We start from the raw sequence: 15,743 nt of genomic DNA, 5'->3' as shown, positions 1-15,743 counted from the left end.
TTACTATCCTTTTATTTCTCCTCTTACACCTCTGTCTTTCTCACTTCTTTCTGTCATCCTCTACCCCTTCTCTGCCAGTGCAGTCAAAATTCTGTTTTCCTGTGCTTTATTTAAGTGATAATACCCCAGAAGACGGTGTTTGGAGGATATATTGGCACGGGTGTTATATATCCTCCAAACACCGGCTTCGGGGGCATTATCACTTTTATACAACGGGTATACCAACATATTCAAATAATTATTGACATATTTTTATTAAATATTCATACTATTTCATCCTTTCCACAATATATAGTCCCAACACAAATCTAGGATTGCTACCCAAGCCAGCTGGTCGTTCGTTCTATCGGTTCGGTTGCTAGGAACGCGACCCAGTCATTGTCTTTTTGTTCTGTATCTATGGACGTTTGTTCTAAATGTTCTATTGCCATACTGGCTGGCAACGTTCTTATCCCTTGCTTGCTAGCTAGCCAACTACGGCTAACTTAGTCACGTCAAAAAGTGCAGCCAGAATAACAGCAAAGTAGCTGCATTTGCATTTGTTTAAGTGGCATTTATTTACATACATCCATAGAAATTAGCTAATGAGGCGCTATTTCACCTGGTATAGAAAATGTGCTCACTCGTCAGGACACTTGTTCAGAGGAGCTAGCCAACAACACAGCGAACACGATCACTTCAAACTGAAGCTGGAAAGACGGCAAACTAGCTGCACTTCACTTCGTACTTTTTTCCAATTGACATTTCTTTGTATATATCCATAAAAATGGTGCCAGCTGATTCATGATTTCGACTGGCTGAGAAAAGCTGCCTGCCTGTATGTCTCATCCAGACTCCCGACACGTTCATTTCTAGGGGACAGCTGGAGAACGAATTTGAATATTGAAACAATGTTGCAAATGTCGGAGAGACAGGTAGCAAGGTTTATACAAATCTCCTCTGTTGAAAACTAAATGTTATCTTAAAATAAATGTTAGATCATGTCTAGATGCTTTTTATAGTGGAGATCAAGTTTATAAATTGCTTGGCTGGGCTGATGAGACAGTGGATTGCGCAGTCAGATGGAACAGAGTAAATAGGCATTTTAATGTAATAGATTTAGCTGGTGGTAAGTTTCGGAATAGACACCGGCTGGAATGCGGTTTTAACCAATCAGCATTCAGGATTGGACCCACCTGTTGTATAAATAATATTTTACAACAGCTGATGAAACTAACACTGTAAACATGTTTTTTTTTTATCAGTGTTTATTTCCTGATAGTTGCTGGTTGAAAATACAATCTACACAGGACCTTCTAATCAGAAGGTTTGCATGGGGTAAATTGGTTAATAGACCAATAATATAGAGTTCCAAACCTCTCTGCCAACAGCTGGTTTTCAGTTTTCCCCTCCCCACTCAGACCACTCCCAGACAGTCCTACCAAAATTCTTGAGAAAAACATTTTTTCCTCATTTTAATGGAAATCTATATCTAAAAGTTACCCATAAATTATTTTATATAAAAACAACTGCCTTTAACCTTTCTTCTTCCCACAGAGACAGAAGATAAACAGAAGGACATCCTTAACAACACCATCCCTGAAGGGAAAGACACAGGTGACTTCATTTGTTTTTACAAGTGTGTGTGTGTGTGTGTGTGTATCCGTGCATGCGCATATATGTGTGTGGGTGTTCATCTTTTTTTTGTCTGTGTTGACTGTGTTCATTTTGTTTCTGGTTCTTAGGGAAGTATGTGGGTGGTTACCGTGGCCTGTTGTCAGGGGTGACGGTGCGTCCAGGGAGTGTGGAGCCCCACAGTGTGGTGGAGTGTCTGTACGCCTGCAGAGAGGGGCTGGACTTTGGGGACCTGGAGACCTTGGGCTCAGGCATGAAGGTAACCTCGCCCTACTGTAGAGGAGTCTCACTCTCACTTGCCTCACTTGGCTAAGGCTTAGAGTGGGCTTTGACGACCAGAATTCTTTTTTTCTTCATCTACAGGGTTTGATAGGTCATGGCACCCAACGTTTTTTTAACCTCTGCTATATGTCCTACTCAGATTGTTGTGTTCAAAAGGGTTCATTTCCCCCTGATGGATATGGAGTCTACTGCATAATATTTTTCTGTGCACATGCAACATACAGTCAATCAAAACTGAAGTCCCAAAAAGGTGGTACTGATGAAAGAAAAAAAAGATATATATATATATATATATATAAAGAGAATACAGAATTAACTATGTGTGTGACTATGAGGGGTGTGCGACCTCGGGGCATGAACTCTTGACCTTTGACCTTTTTAGGTGCATGTGAACCCAAGTCAGTCTGTGCTGGTTCTGGAGGGTGATGACATTGAGAGCTTCAACAGGGCCGTGCAACAGGTCACCTACAGGAACTCTCTCCGCTTCGCCACCCCTGGAGTCAGGCCACTCAAACTGACCACCTCTCTCAGGTACACGCTTGCATGTACGCACACACACACACACACACACCAACACACACACAGAGAGGACTAAGTGATCTCGCTCTCCGAGGCCGAAGTGAGTAAGGTCTTTAATCAGGTCAACACTCGTAAGGCAGCGGGGCTGGACAGTTTCACAGTGTGTTCTCAGACCAGGCGCAGAACAAATGGCAGGCATATTCACTGTCATTTTTAACCTCTCCTTGTCCCAGTCTGTAATCCCCACATGTTTTAAGATGATCACCATCATCCCTGTTCCCAAGAAACTCTGAGGCTTTTAAGCCACAATGTCTACCACCCTGTAGCACTCACATCTGTAATCATGAAGGGCTTTGAAAGGCTGGTTATGGCACACATGAACATCATCTCAGACACTCCAATTTGCATACCGCCCCAACAGATCCGAAGACGACGCAATCTCATTTTCAATCCACACTGCTCTGACCCACCTAAGAGGAATGCCTACGTGAGAATGCTGCTCATTGACTACAGCTCAGCATTCAACACCATTTTCCCCTCCAAGCTCGAAACCAATCTTAGGACCCTGGGACTGAACGCCTCCTTCTGCAACTGGATCCTGGACTTCCTGACGGGCCGACCCCAGGTGGTGAGGGTAGGCAACATCACCTCCGCCACACTGACCCTCAACACAGGGGCCCCTCAGGGGTGCGTGATTAGTCCCCTCCTGTACTCCCTCTTCACCCACGACTGCGTGGCCATGCACAACTCAAACACCATTATCAATTTGCTAACAACATAACGGTGGTAGGCCTGATCAACGACTACGATGAGAAAGCCTACAGGGAGGAGGTCAGTGGCCTAGCATTGTGGTGCCGGGACAACAACCTCTCCCTCAACGTCAGTAAGACCAAGGAGCTGATTGTGGACCCTTCCACATCGACAGGGCTGCAGTGGAGCGGGTCGAGAGCTTCAAATTCCTGTGTGTCCAAGTCACTAAGGACTTAAAATGATTCGCACACATTCATGAAGAAAGCGACAGCACCTCTTCCCCCTCAGGAGGTTTGGCATGGGCCCTCAAACCCCAGTGTATCATTGGAGCCGAGCACCTTGCCATCCAGGACCTCTATATAACAGGCCGTGTGAAAGGAAGGCAGAGAAAATTGTTGAAGACTCATGCCACCCAAGCCATAGACTGTTCTCTCTGCTTCCGCACGGCCACAGTACCGGTGCATCAAGTCTGACACCAACAGGCTCCTGAACAGCTTCTATCCCCAATAGCTAACAAAATGGCAACACGGACTACCTGAGTTGAGCCTTTTTTTGCACTGTCTCTCTGTACACTCACAAGACTCTACACACGCTCACTGACACTCCAACACACACACACACACACACACACACACACACACACACACACACACACACACACACACACACACACACACACACACATAGACTAACTTCATATGCTCACACACATAACATACACACACATTTATACTGACTACACACTCACATACCGTCATCATATACGCTGCTTCTACTCTGTTTATCATATATCCTGATGCCTAGTCACCTTACATACATATCTACCTCTATCACTACAGTATCCCTGCACATTGTAAATATGGTACTGGACCGGACCATGTATATAGTTTACTTACTTTCTTCTTATTTCTATTTCTCGTGTGTTTTTGTTCTACCTTATGTTATTTTTAGTACGACATTGGTATTGATTACTGCATTGTTGGGTTGAGAGCTTGCAAGAAAGGCGTTTCACTGTACTTGTCCACATGACTTTGAAACTTGAACACAAACAGGCACACACACTGATAGTGCTCGTGTACATAAATTAGAAATCCAGGGTAAAAGAGGAAAAGCAGGTAAAAGCCTAATTTCACAAAGAATGCAGCAGTATTCCAGAGCTGTGAAGGCAGGTTTACAGGACTGCTCAGCGGGAGAGAGCTATTCATTGGACGTTGATCTCAATTAACATGGACATGGCTGGAGTAGTTGATAAGTAATGCTATGGAATGAAAGGGCATGCTGTTAAAGGAATGACGCCGTCCCAAACTGCCATTAGAACCTGGGGATATCTTATCTTTGACTTGTGTTCTGGTCCAACAATTACTTGTATCATATCTCTAAAGCCATTCATTCACCACAACCTGTCCTCTCTGTGACCGTATTTCAGCCATGGTGATGTAGCCTGGGTGCCTGTTTGTTTTGGATATTTTTCATTGTCTATCCATTGTTTAACAACATAACATCATTGAAGGTTGTCAGGTACCCAGGCTAATGATGGATGAAATAATGTGTTCATTCATTTATTCAAAGATTCTTATAGAACTTGGGGGTAGAACATGTAGACATCTTTTTATTGACCTTTTACCCCTCATAGTCTCCATGCACGAGCACACACACACACTGTCACTCCAACACACACAACACTCACTCCATCATTTGCTCACTGACACATAATATGCACGTACATTTTTGCTAACTCTACACACACACTCACATGCAAGCTGCTGCTAATCTGTTTATCTTATATCCTGCTGCCTAGTCCCCTTACCCCTATACATACAGTTGAAGTCGGAAGTTTACATACACTTAGGTTGGAGTCATTAAAACTCGTTTTTCAACCACTCAACAAATGTATTATTAACCAACTATAGTTTTGGCAAGTCGGTTAGGACATCTACTTTGTGCATGACACAAGTAATCTTTCCAACAATTGTTTACAGACAGATTATTTCAATTATATATTCACTGTATCACAATTCCAGTGGGTCAGAAGTTTACATACACTAAGTTGACTATGCCTTTAAACAGCTTGGAAATTTCCAGAAAATGATGTCATGGCTTTAGAAACTTCTGATAGGCTAATTGACATCATTTGAGTCAATTGGAGGTGTACCTGTGGATGTATTTCAAGGCCTACCTTCAAACTCAGTGCCTCTTTGCTTGACATCATGGGAAAATCAAAAGAAATCAACCAAGGCCTCAGGAAAAATAATTGTAGACCTCCACAAGTCTGGTTCATCCTTGGGAGCAATTTCCAAACACCTGAAGGTACCACATTCATCTGTACAAACAATAGTAGGCAAGTATAAACACCATGGGACCACGCAGCCGTCATACCGCTCAGGAAGGAGATGCGTTCTGTCTCCTAGAGATGAACGTACTTTGGTGCGAAAAGTGCCAATCAATCCCAGAACAACAGCAAAGGACCTTGTGAAGATGCTGGAGGACACGGGTACAAAAGCATGTATATCCACATTAAAAAGAGTCCTTTATCGACATAACCTGAAAGGCCGCTCAGCAAGGAAGAAGCCACTGCTGCAAAACCGCCATAAAAAAGCCAGACTACGGTTTGCAACTGCACATGGGGGCAAAGATCGTACTTTTTGGAGAAATGTCCTCTGGTCTGATGAAACAAAAATAGAACTGTTTGGCCATAGTGACCATCGTTATGTTTGGAGGAAAAAGGGGGAGGCTTGCAAGCCAAAGAACTCCATCCCAACCGTGAAGCACGGGGGTGGCAGCATCATGTTGTGGGGGTGCTTTGCTGCAGGAGGTACTGGTGCACTTCACAAAATAGATGGCATCATGAGGTAGGAAAATTATGTGGATATATTGAAGCAACATCTCAAGACATCAGTCAGGAAGTTTAAGCTTGGTCGCAAATGGGTCTTCCAAATGGACAATGACCCCAAGCATACTTCCAACGTTGTGGCAAAATGGCTTAAGGACAACAAAGTCAAGGTATTGTGGCCATCAAAAAGCCCTGACATCAATCCTATAGAACATTTGTGGGCAGAACTGAAAAAGTGTTTGCGAGCAAGGAGGCCTACAAACCTGACTCAGTTACACCAGCTCTGTCAGGAGGAATGGGCCAAAATTCACCCAACTTATTGTGGCAAGCTTGTGGAAGACTACTCAAAACGTTTGACCCAAGTTAAGCAAATTTAAAGGCAATGCTACCACATACTAATTGAGTGTATTGTAACTTCTGACCCCAGGAATGTGATGAAAGAAATAAAAGCTTAAATAAATCATTCTCTCTACAATTATTCTGACATTTCACCCTCTTAAAATAAAGTGGTGATCCTAACTGACCTAAGCCAGGGAATTTGTACCTGGATTAAATGTCAGGAATTGTAAAATGTATTTGGCTAAGGTGTATGTAAACTTCCGACTACAGCTGTTTATACCTCCATCACTGCAGTTTCCCTGCACATATAAATATGGTATTGGATCTTACTTTTTAAATATTTCCTTTATATAGTATACTTACTTACTCACAGTACTTACTTTATTGTGCGTTTCATGTTTCCTATTCTTATTTCTTGTGTTTTTTTTTCTAGTAAGACATTGTTATTGATTATTGCATTGTTGGGTTTTGAGTTAGCAAGAAAGGCATTTTACTGTGCATGTGAAACTTTTACTCTGCAAAGGTATCAGAGCACAAGGATTTTACTGTTATGTTGAATGATAGCATCCCTGTGCAAGGTGTGGAGCTTGATTTGCAGCCGATATAGGAGTCCCGGCTTTTGCTCAACTACGTAATCTAGCCTTGGGTAAGAGGAAGCACGGTTGAAGCATATAACAAAATTTATGCCACAGTGTATCGCACATTATATTAAGTTCATGGATGACCAGAAAAATGTTTTATTTTTGGGTTAATGCACCGCATAGGCCTACATGGGTCCTTTTTTATCCACTTTGTTGATTTAAATATTTATGTACTTTGAAGTGCACGTTGGTCTTACCTATCTATGTACTTTAGCATCTTTTTGAAGTGGCTGCGCTTATCGTAGTGTTTTTAGATGACCCGGATTTAAGGGACAACAGTGATGTTATGTTTTTACGCTCGTTTTGAGATCTGTTTCTTTGTTTGTGTTTTTAAGATTAGTCTGATTCCAGGTCGGGAGATTATTTGCTTTCCTAGTGTGTTCTTCAGTCCGATTTATCAGTTAGTAGTTGGAGGGCATGTTTTTTAATAGTGTTTAAAGATAAGACTAATTTGAGGTCAAGCAGTTCTTCCAGATGGCTGAACAGCAGGCCCTTGTGGAGAGTCAGATATAGCAGCTGCTCACTGAAAGAGAGCGAGAGCGAGAGAGAGACAGTATTACGAGAGCTAGATAGTTCCAACACTCACACGCTAAACAACTCAAAGCACCACTTGAATCATAAATCAAGTACTGAATCGCCAAATAATAACAGAATTTCAAAGTGCTTCTGAAATGTGGCACAATTAGTATCAGCTACTAATTAGTATCAGACAATACATACAATATCATTATAGTCAAGGGTTTTTCAATCCTGAAAATCCACAGGGTGTGCAGACTTTTGTCCTAGACCAACATTAACACACCTGATTTGCCTAATCATCAAGTCCTAAAACTGTTTACTTATAGAGAAATAACTGGTGCCCTATTTGACCCCCCATTCTCTCTCTCTCTATCCTCTCTTCCCTCTAGGTGTTTCAATGAGGAGAGTTGTCTTACGCTCAGGCAGTTGGAGGGCTACCTGGTGGTCCTTCAGCCTGACGCCCCTCAGATCTCCCTGTCTGGGGTCGGCCCCCACCTGGCCCGTCCCGCGCCTGAATTCGAGGGCCCACGTGGTGTACCCCTCTTCCCAGAGCTGAGGATTGTGTGCTCCCTGTCTCATGCTGTTAACACAGCCGCTCAGGGCATGGAAGGAGGAGGTGAGCCAGCAAAGAGCCCTTCCATGAATACTACAATGTGGGGGTAGAGACTAGTGCATTCCAATCACATCAATCTAATCATTTTGAGAGCATTTTGCCAGCATTTTATGTAGGAAGGAAACCTACTGTACACGGATTAATGCTTCTAAAAATAACCATGTGAGCATGACTGATTACATATGGACCATTGTCTGGTCTTTGTGTGATCAGTGTGTCGGAACACATTAAATCACCAATCAAACTGTGCATATTTGACTTAGATTCTAACCCTGATCTCAGCCTGTTTTTAATTGTCATACAGGGCTGAGGCCTGGATCTCAAACTTATAAGTCACTTATTTTCCATACACCTGCCTCCATTTCCACTTACTAGCAGTGCTACTTAATTATATGTCGGCGGACAAAGAATGTGAAGTAAGATCTGTCTTTCTTCTAAATCAGATTTTGAATTGGGGTGCATGTTTCCTACCCCTGAGAAAGTATGTTCCCAGTCCTATAGTTGGGTTGTTTGTTTGGCAACAAAAGACCTGAGAAAGTATGTTCCCAGTCCTATAGTTGGGTTGTTTGTTTGGCAACAAAAGCGAACAAGAGTCACGCTTTCCCCTCTTTCCATCTTTTGCTCTCCCTCTCTCGCCTCATTCTCTCCTCCATTCATCTCTCTTACCCCTGGACCCCCAGCTCTGATGTCAGACGCCGTGGCCCACACTTTGGACGGCTGTGAGGTCCAGCCCCTGGGGGAGGAGCTAAACCCAGAGAGGGAGGAGCTCCTGGTGGACATGGATGCCCTGAGAGAGAGGGGTCTGGAGATAATCAACACCACTGCTTACATCGCCATCACAGGTACCGCTCATTTCCCCTATTTGGTTTTATTTTAAAGACCCACTTCAGCTGTGTTTAAACTGTTCCCGTTGAAAAACGATATCCCAGGTATAAATACTTAAGGGTAAAAAAATATAAACAATCAAGGAGCTGGTCTGATGGGTGCAATAGAGGACTGAAAAGGAAAGCCCCCCACTTGTGACATGTAATGAGGAACCCTGCACCAGCTACGGAAATGCACCTTTTGATAAATTCCATGCTAGTGAGGCTGGAGTGGGTCTTTAATTCCAACAAAAAACTAAGAAAATCTCTCAAAAACAGAAGTTTGGGAAAACTGCACCAGAGGGATAGTCTGTGTGCTGAAGCGCTTCATTTACTGCCCACAGTGACATTCAGCATGATGCGATTAGTTGGGCTATGTTGCATATTGCATCGCACCTCTGTTTCACGTTCACAAACTCTAGCATTATCTTATTGTCTTACTGTTTCCTCAGTGTTGAACTGCCCCTAAACTTCCGACTCTCCACCTCTCATCTCTTTCTTTCTCTCTCTCTCTGTGTTAGGAGCTGAGTCCATCTCCGTGTATGAGGATGTCCTTCGGTCCGTCCGTTACCGGCTGGCTAAAGGATCGGCCCGCTTTGAGAGGCGGTTCCGTCTGTCCTGCTCCGAGATGAATGGCAGATACACCAGCAACGAACTCACACTGGAGGTAACTAATCTAACTGACAATAGAGGCTGTAATTAACCCAAAATGGGTTAGCAAATAAGCTTCAATGGGGTGTACAATACCAGGGCACTAGCTAAGTGTTTTTAAACTAGCATTTAGTGGGTAGAGAGAGAGCACCACATTAGTTCAGTTAGTAAGAGGTTCTGTGATGAGGCTTCTTTTTCTTTTTTACCTCTCTTTTACTCCATCTCGGCCTGTCCTTCCAAATATTCATCCATCCTTGCTCTCAGGTGAACTTCCTGCACTCCCTGGACAGTCTGTACCACCCGTCTCACCTCCTGGCCTCCCAGCAGCAGTTCCTTCACCCGTCTCATCACTCTGGGGAGCTGAGCGGACACACCCTGCCTAACCCCCACCGCAACTCAGGTTTATACACACTTCATTTACCTCAGTATTAATGGCGACCTTTTTCGCTTGATTTACTTTTTACAGGAGAACTATGCTCTATATTCCTGAGTACATGTGTTTCGCTCATTGATAAATCAAGACACATAAAAACAGATAGATGAGATGAAGTTATCTCTATACCGTCCCCTTTTGTTTCTATTGGGAAATCCCCTATCCACTCTCAAAATAGAGATTCAAAATACAAAAAAATCGCAGGTTCATTTTCACCACAAGATGTCAGTGTCACTGACATTAGCCTCCAGTGACACCCCATCCCGTGAACGGGACCGCTGTCATCATCTGACACTAATTAGCATAACGCAACGGACATAAATCTTCCTAGAAAATCTTCCTATTCATGAAAATCACAAGTGAAATATATTGGGAAAACAGCTTAGCCTTTTGTTAATCACCCTGTCATCTCAGATTTTCAAAATACAGCCAAAGCTAGACAAGCATTTGTCTAAGTTTATCGATAGCCTTGCATAGCATTATGCCTTGCTAGCAGCAGGCAACTTTGTCACGAAAATCAGAAAAGCAATCAAATTAAATCGTTTACCTTTGATGAACTTCGGATGTTTTCACTCACGAGACTCCCAGGTAGATAGCCAAAGTTCATTTTTTCCCAAAATATTATTTTTGTAGGCGAAATAGCTCCGTTTGTTCTTCACGTTTGGCTGAGAAATCGACCGGAAATTGCGGTCACGACAACGCCGAAAAATATTCAAAATTAGCTCCATAATATCGACAGAAACATGGCAAACGTTGTTTATAATCAATCCTCAAGGTGTTTTTCAAATATCTATTCGATAATATATCAACCGGGACAATTGGTTTCTCAGTAGAAGCGATTGGAATAATGGCTACCTCTGTATTTTACGCAAGAATTTCTCTGGGAGCATCAGGTGACCACTTGCGCAATGAAGCCGCCTACGGGTATTCTTCAACATAAATGCATAAAACTACATCACAATGCTGTAGACACATTGGGGAATACGTAGAAAGCGTAATCTGGTTGATAGGGCATTCACAGCTCAATAGGGACGCATCGGAACGCAGGGCTTTCAAAAGATGAGTCACTTCCGGATTGGATTTTTCTCAGGCTTTCGCCTGTAACATCAGTTCTGTTGTACTCACAGGCTATTTTTACAGTTTTGGAAACTTTAGAGTGTTTTCTATCCTAAGCTGTCAATTATATGCATATTCTAGCATCTTGTCCTGACAAAATATCCCGTTTAATTTGGGAATGTTATTTTTCCAAAAATGAAAATACTGCCCCCTAGTACCAACAGGTTTTAATGACAGGATGGTGGCTGAAAGGTTCATATAAAACTTTCCTCTGACAGTGGTGCCAGGAGCGGCCACAGTCATCATTATGGTGTGCGTGGGCTTCCTGGTTGTCATGGTGATCATGGGAGTGTTTCGAATCCGCTCCATCCACCGCCGTGGCGAGGGCGCCAGGGGAGGGTCTAAGGAGGACAGCGGCCAATGGGATGACTCTGCTCTCACCATCATCGTCAACCCCATGGAGGTAAAGATCTAACTCTGTTTTTGCAGAATAGAATAGATTTTTATTCCTTTCATTTCAGTGTGGAAGTTTTGAGTTTGATTTAAGAGTAAAGACGATTTGAATGATTATTTGATCACTTCTTTCTCTCCCTCTGTCTCTCTCAGTCCTATGAGTCTCGTATGGGCATCTCAGCTGACACTGAAGGTGAGGGGGAGGAGGACGAGGAAGTGGTGGAGTCGCCTGACAACGCCAACGACGACCAGCGAATCATCATCAAGAAAGAGGGCAGAGACGGCAACCCCCGTCGCTACTAAGCCAATCGTCTCTCTCTCTCTGGACGTACCCATTTCTATGGAAACCACAAAACGGCTCGCCACTCACACGCTCTTCTCAACGCGTTTAAATATTGAAGACTGCTGACACCTCTAGTCTATGGAATGTAAACGTACAACAACAAAACACTGTATTACCGCAACATCACAGCTCCATTAATGATCTATAGCCAATAACAGTGCATTGAATGTTTCACCACGTAAATGTTCTACGGCACAATATATACAGTATACTCTAACCGCCTGACCAAAACAACCAACAAAAATAGTTTGTGGTGCACTAATTCCTAACTCACAGGGAATTGACATTGTCCTGGAAGTCTGTGTGACACAGGCTGGACCGAGGCTACATAACTTAGGTGTAAAGTTAAGACTGTATATGTTTTATTATCTCTATATCACACTCCAGACAGCTTTTCCCACCACACAAAATGAATATTGAAGCAATCGATTCACACAAAGCCTCGTGTCGGCCCCTCACACATAGACACAAGCCCTGATCCTGACGCTATCCCAAACACCTCTAGATTTAATCTAGTCGTCTTTTTGCTGCACAATCTCTCTCTCTCTCTCTCTCTCTCTCTCTCTCTCTCTCTCGCTCTTTCTCTCTCTATACATTCCTCAACTTCCAAAAACACGAACCCTCTCCCCACCAGATCTGACTCCAGATCAGATCCACATTTATAGTAACCCTAATATACAAAAACATACAATTATAGGGTTCTAACAGACTTTTACATACTATGTACGATGTGCTTCACATACTGTACGTGATGTGCTAAATTAGATCAAATAAATTGTCCATGCAAAAGTGTACATTTTCAGAACTTTCCTTTTATCAGGGTAGACTTTTAATTGTTAAATCGTATTGGTTGGTAGAACACTTTCATTGTATGTTTTTGCAAGTCAACCAAACAGGCTGCCGATACGGGCATAGAGTAACCTCTGACCCTTACCACAACCCCAGTGACTCGACTGAGCGACCCCCAGCCCATTGCACTTTCACCACCCACCGCTCTCGTGACAACCTCACTACAACAACGACACACACACCACAACACCCGCTGTATCCAGAATGTCAGCTCAGCTCGGGCAGTTTTGATTGTATTACATTTTCTGTACATAAAATTATTGTTATTATTATTGCAGTCAACGCTTGCTCTGTCTGTACTCTTAAAGAGGGAGCTGCATATACATATTATTTATTACCAATTACATTGTTTTATCATTTGACCAGCTGTTGTATATTTTTAAAGGTTACACCATCAGAATACGGAGTAATAATAATAGTAGTAGTAGTAATAAGGATGATGATTCCTGGCTTGATGAGTGTATTCATTCGTGTGTTGAATTGTTGTAATTTAAAATCTTGTTCATATCTGAATTACAGTAAATGGAGGGGACATTGTGATAAATAGCTACTCTGTCTCCCCTCTCCCTCTCACTCCTTCCTTCTTTCACACCTCCTTTAGAATATTCTCAAATCGTTCTCTCTTCCTTATCTCCTCTCTCTTCCCCCTCGTCGTTTTCTTTTCATGCCAGTCCCCATCATCTCTTTGGTCTATTGAATGTAACCCCCTCCCACCATCATCCTCCCTCACATCCTCCCTTTGTGTTTATTGCTGTCTGTCTGTGTTTCAATGTGCAGTGATAAACCTGTCAGTAAATAAAGCCTGTTGTTTTTCAGTGTAATATTAAAAATGGAATACAAATTTCATTAATTACTTATATTATTACTATGGTTACTATTGGGACATTAACTGTAATTATTGATACAATGATAACATGGATTATGAAGACTATTGTTATTGATAACTGTCTGAAAACATTTCAAAGTTCATAATAAAACACTGACGTCTAAATGCTGCCTGTTTTTTTTTAAAGTAAATAATATATTTCACTATCACCATCTTCTGAGCACTTTTTGGATGGTGTTAATTATGGGATTTTTTAAAATCAATAATGACTAATTATGTATACATTTCAATCAGGACTGACTAATCAGAATACTATTATGTTACTGTATAGATGTATGAATTTTATTTTAATCCTAGTACTGAATATAATGTGTGTAATTATAATCAAGACTTAGAACAAAGACTGTTCCTTGGTAGAAACGTATGAACTTATCATCAGACTGGCTAGAATGCTTATCTACACAGGGAGACCTTGGCCTGGTCCTAAAGTATCTAAACCGGTGGGAACGATGTAGGAAGGCTTGTGAGCTATACTGCCATTGTATCAGAATGGAGGAGGGACGGGACGGTTTAAAACCTATGACGTCATTTTCAGTTTCTAACCTGTTGTAAATTGTATCATGTATGAAGGTGTCACACAATCTTTGACAGCCATGAGTTCACATTTCTTAATGTTAAGATATAGACCAGACGCTTTGGAAAAGAAGAACTTACATATTTAGGCATAACCATTACAAAGGATCAGAAGTCTAGAGGCTTACTAAATTTTAACCCTCTTATTAAAAAAACCCAGAAGAAACTAAATCAATGGCTACAGAGGGACTTATCTTTAAAAGGTAGAGTCCTAATAACCAAGGCTGAAGGTATCTCTAGACTAACATATGGTGCTCTATCTTTATATCTTGACTGTAAAATAAGCAAGGAGATAGACCAGATGCTTTTCAACTTTCTTTGGAGAAACCGTACCCATTACATTAGGAAAACTGTTGTAATGAACACATGAGAATGGTGGACTGAATTTTCTGGATTTTACTACTTTAAAATAATACTTTCAAGATCAATTGGATAAAACAATTCCTAAGAAGACCCACTTCTATCTGGAATTTTATTCCTCATCATGTCTTCTCTACTTTTGGTGGCCTTAACTTCATGTTGTTTTGCAATTATAATATTGACAAAGTTCCAGTGAAACTTTCTGCTTTTCATCGGCAGGTTTTCTTGTCATGGTCCTTAATTTATAAACACAATTTTTCTCCACACAGATATTATATATGGAATAATCGGGATATATTGTATAGAAATACCTCTCTGTTTTTAGAATATTGGTTCAGAAATAATATCCTATTGGTGAGCCAACTGGTAAATGCAGAGGGTCTTTTACTCAGTTATAAAGAATTCTTATCACTTTACAAGGTCCCTGTAACACCTAAAGATTTTGCAATTGTTTTAGATGCCATTCCCTCCGGTGTTGCTATGTTATTCAGGAACATATCAAGACCTGACCCTCAGAGCCTACCTTCTATTGACCCTGTTGACTCATCAGTAGGAAAGATTTGTTTCTCTTTTTGTCAGGGTTTGCCAGAATTGGACCCAGAAACAGACCAGGACAAGGTGAGCAAGAAGATGGTGTGTATTTATTAATGAGAACGTGGAGGTAGATAGTTCCGGGTGGAGGAGCGGGCAGCGGAGGTGGGTTGATGGGAGTGGGTAGGCAGATCCAATGGATAACAACACACTGGCGACGAGCAGACATGGATGGGGTATGGGTTCCGGGTGAATGGCTGTAGACAAAACAAACGGCGGTAAGTTAAAGGCAAGCAAGACGTGCAAGACGTACAGTACAAAACAATAAAACAAAACAAAACAAACTCTATAAACTGGAGGCTGGTTCGTGGGCACAACATACTGTTCATGGCTAACGATCCGGCAGGGAATGGATGTCAGGTCAGAGCTTTTGAAGGGGAGAGGTGATGATCAGGACAGGTGTGCAGATTACTGATGGGATACAGGTGCGGGTGAACATGATCTCCCAACAAGCTAATTCGCCCTTCAACCAGACAGGGTGCGTTCCAGGACACCGGAAACACACTCCAGGACAGAAACACAGGCAAACACAGACTCAGGAAGCGGGATTCGTGACACTTTTGGTACATTCAACAACA

General features: G+C 42.2%; 1 protein-coding gene across 2 annotated transcripts in view; it reads left to right on the top strand.

The window, feature by feature from the left end:
* clstn3 (calsyntenin 3) overlaps positions 1-13,742 on the top strand; it is a 38,369-nt gene extending 24,627 nt beyond the window's left edge. For both annotated transcript variants that reach the window (XM_024386079.2, XM_024386080.2), the window contains exons 11-19: positions 1,537-1,596; positions 1,725-1,873; positions 2,279-2,427; positions 7,884-8,110; positions 8,788-8,949; positions 9,492-9,637; positions 9,886-10,021; positions 11,389-11,573; positions 11,717-13,742. In XM_024386079.2, the coding sequence (XP_024241847.1) occupies positions 1,537-1,596; positions 1,725-1,873; positions 2,279-2,427; positions 7,884-8,110; positions 8,788-8,949; positions 9,492-9,637; positions 9,886-10,021; positions 11,389-11,573; positions 11,717-11,866 (1,364 nt within the window). In that variant the 3' untranslated portion in view covers positions 11,867-13,742. The remainder of the gene's footprint in view (positions 1-1,536; positions 1,597-1,724; positions 1,874-2,278; positions 2,428-7,883; positions 8,111-8,787; positions 8,950-9,491; positions 9,638-9,885; positions 10,022-11,388; positions 11,574-11,716) is intronic.
* The last annotated feature ends 2,001 nt before the right edge of the window (positions 13,743-15,743 follow it).

Source organism: Oncorhynchus tshawytscha, linkage group LG23, assembly GCF_018296145.1.
Source record: "Oncorhynchus tshawytscha isolate Ot180627B linkage group LG23, Otsh_v2.0, whole genome shotgun sequence".
NCBI lineage: Eukaryota > Metazoa > Chordata > Actinopteri > Salmoniformes > Salmonidae > Oncorhynchus > Oncorhynchus tshawytscha.
The sequence above is the reverse complement of the archived record's forward strand: the minus strand, read 5'-3'. Positions and strand labels throughout refer to the sequence as shown.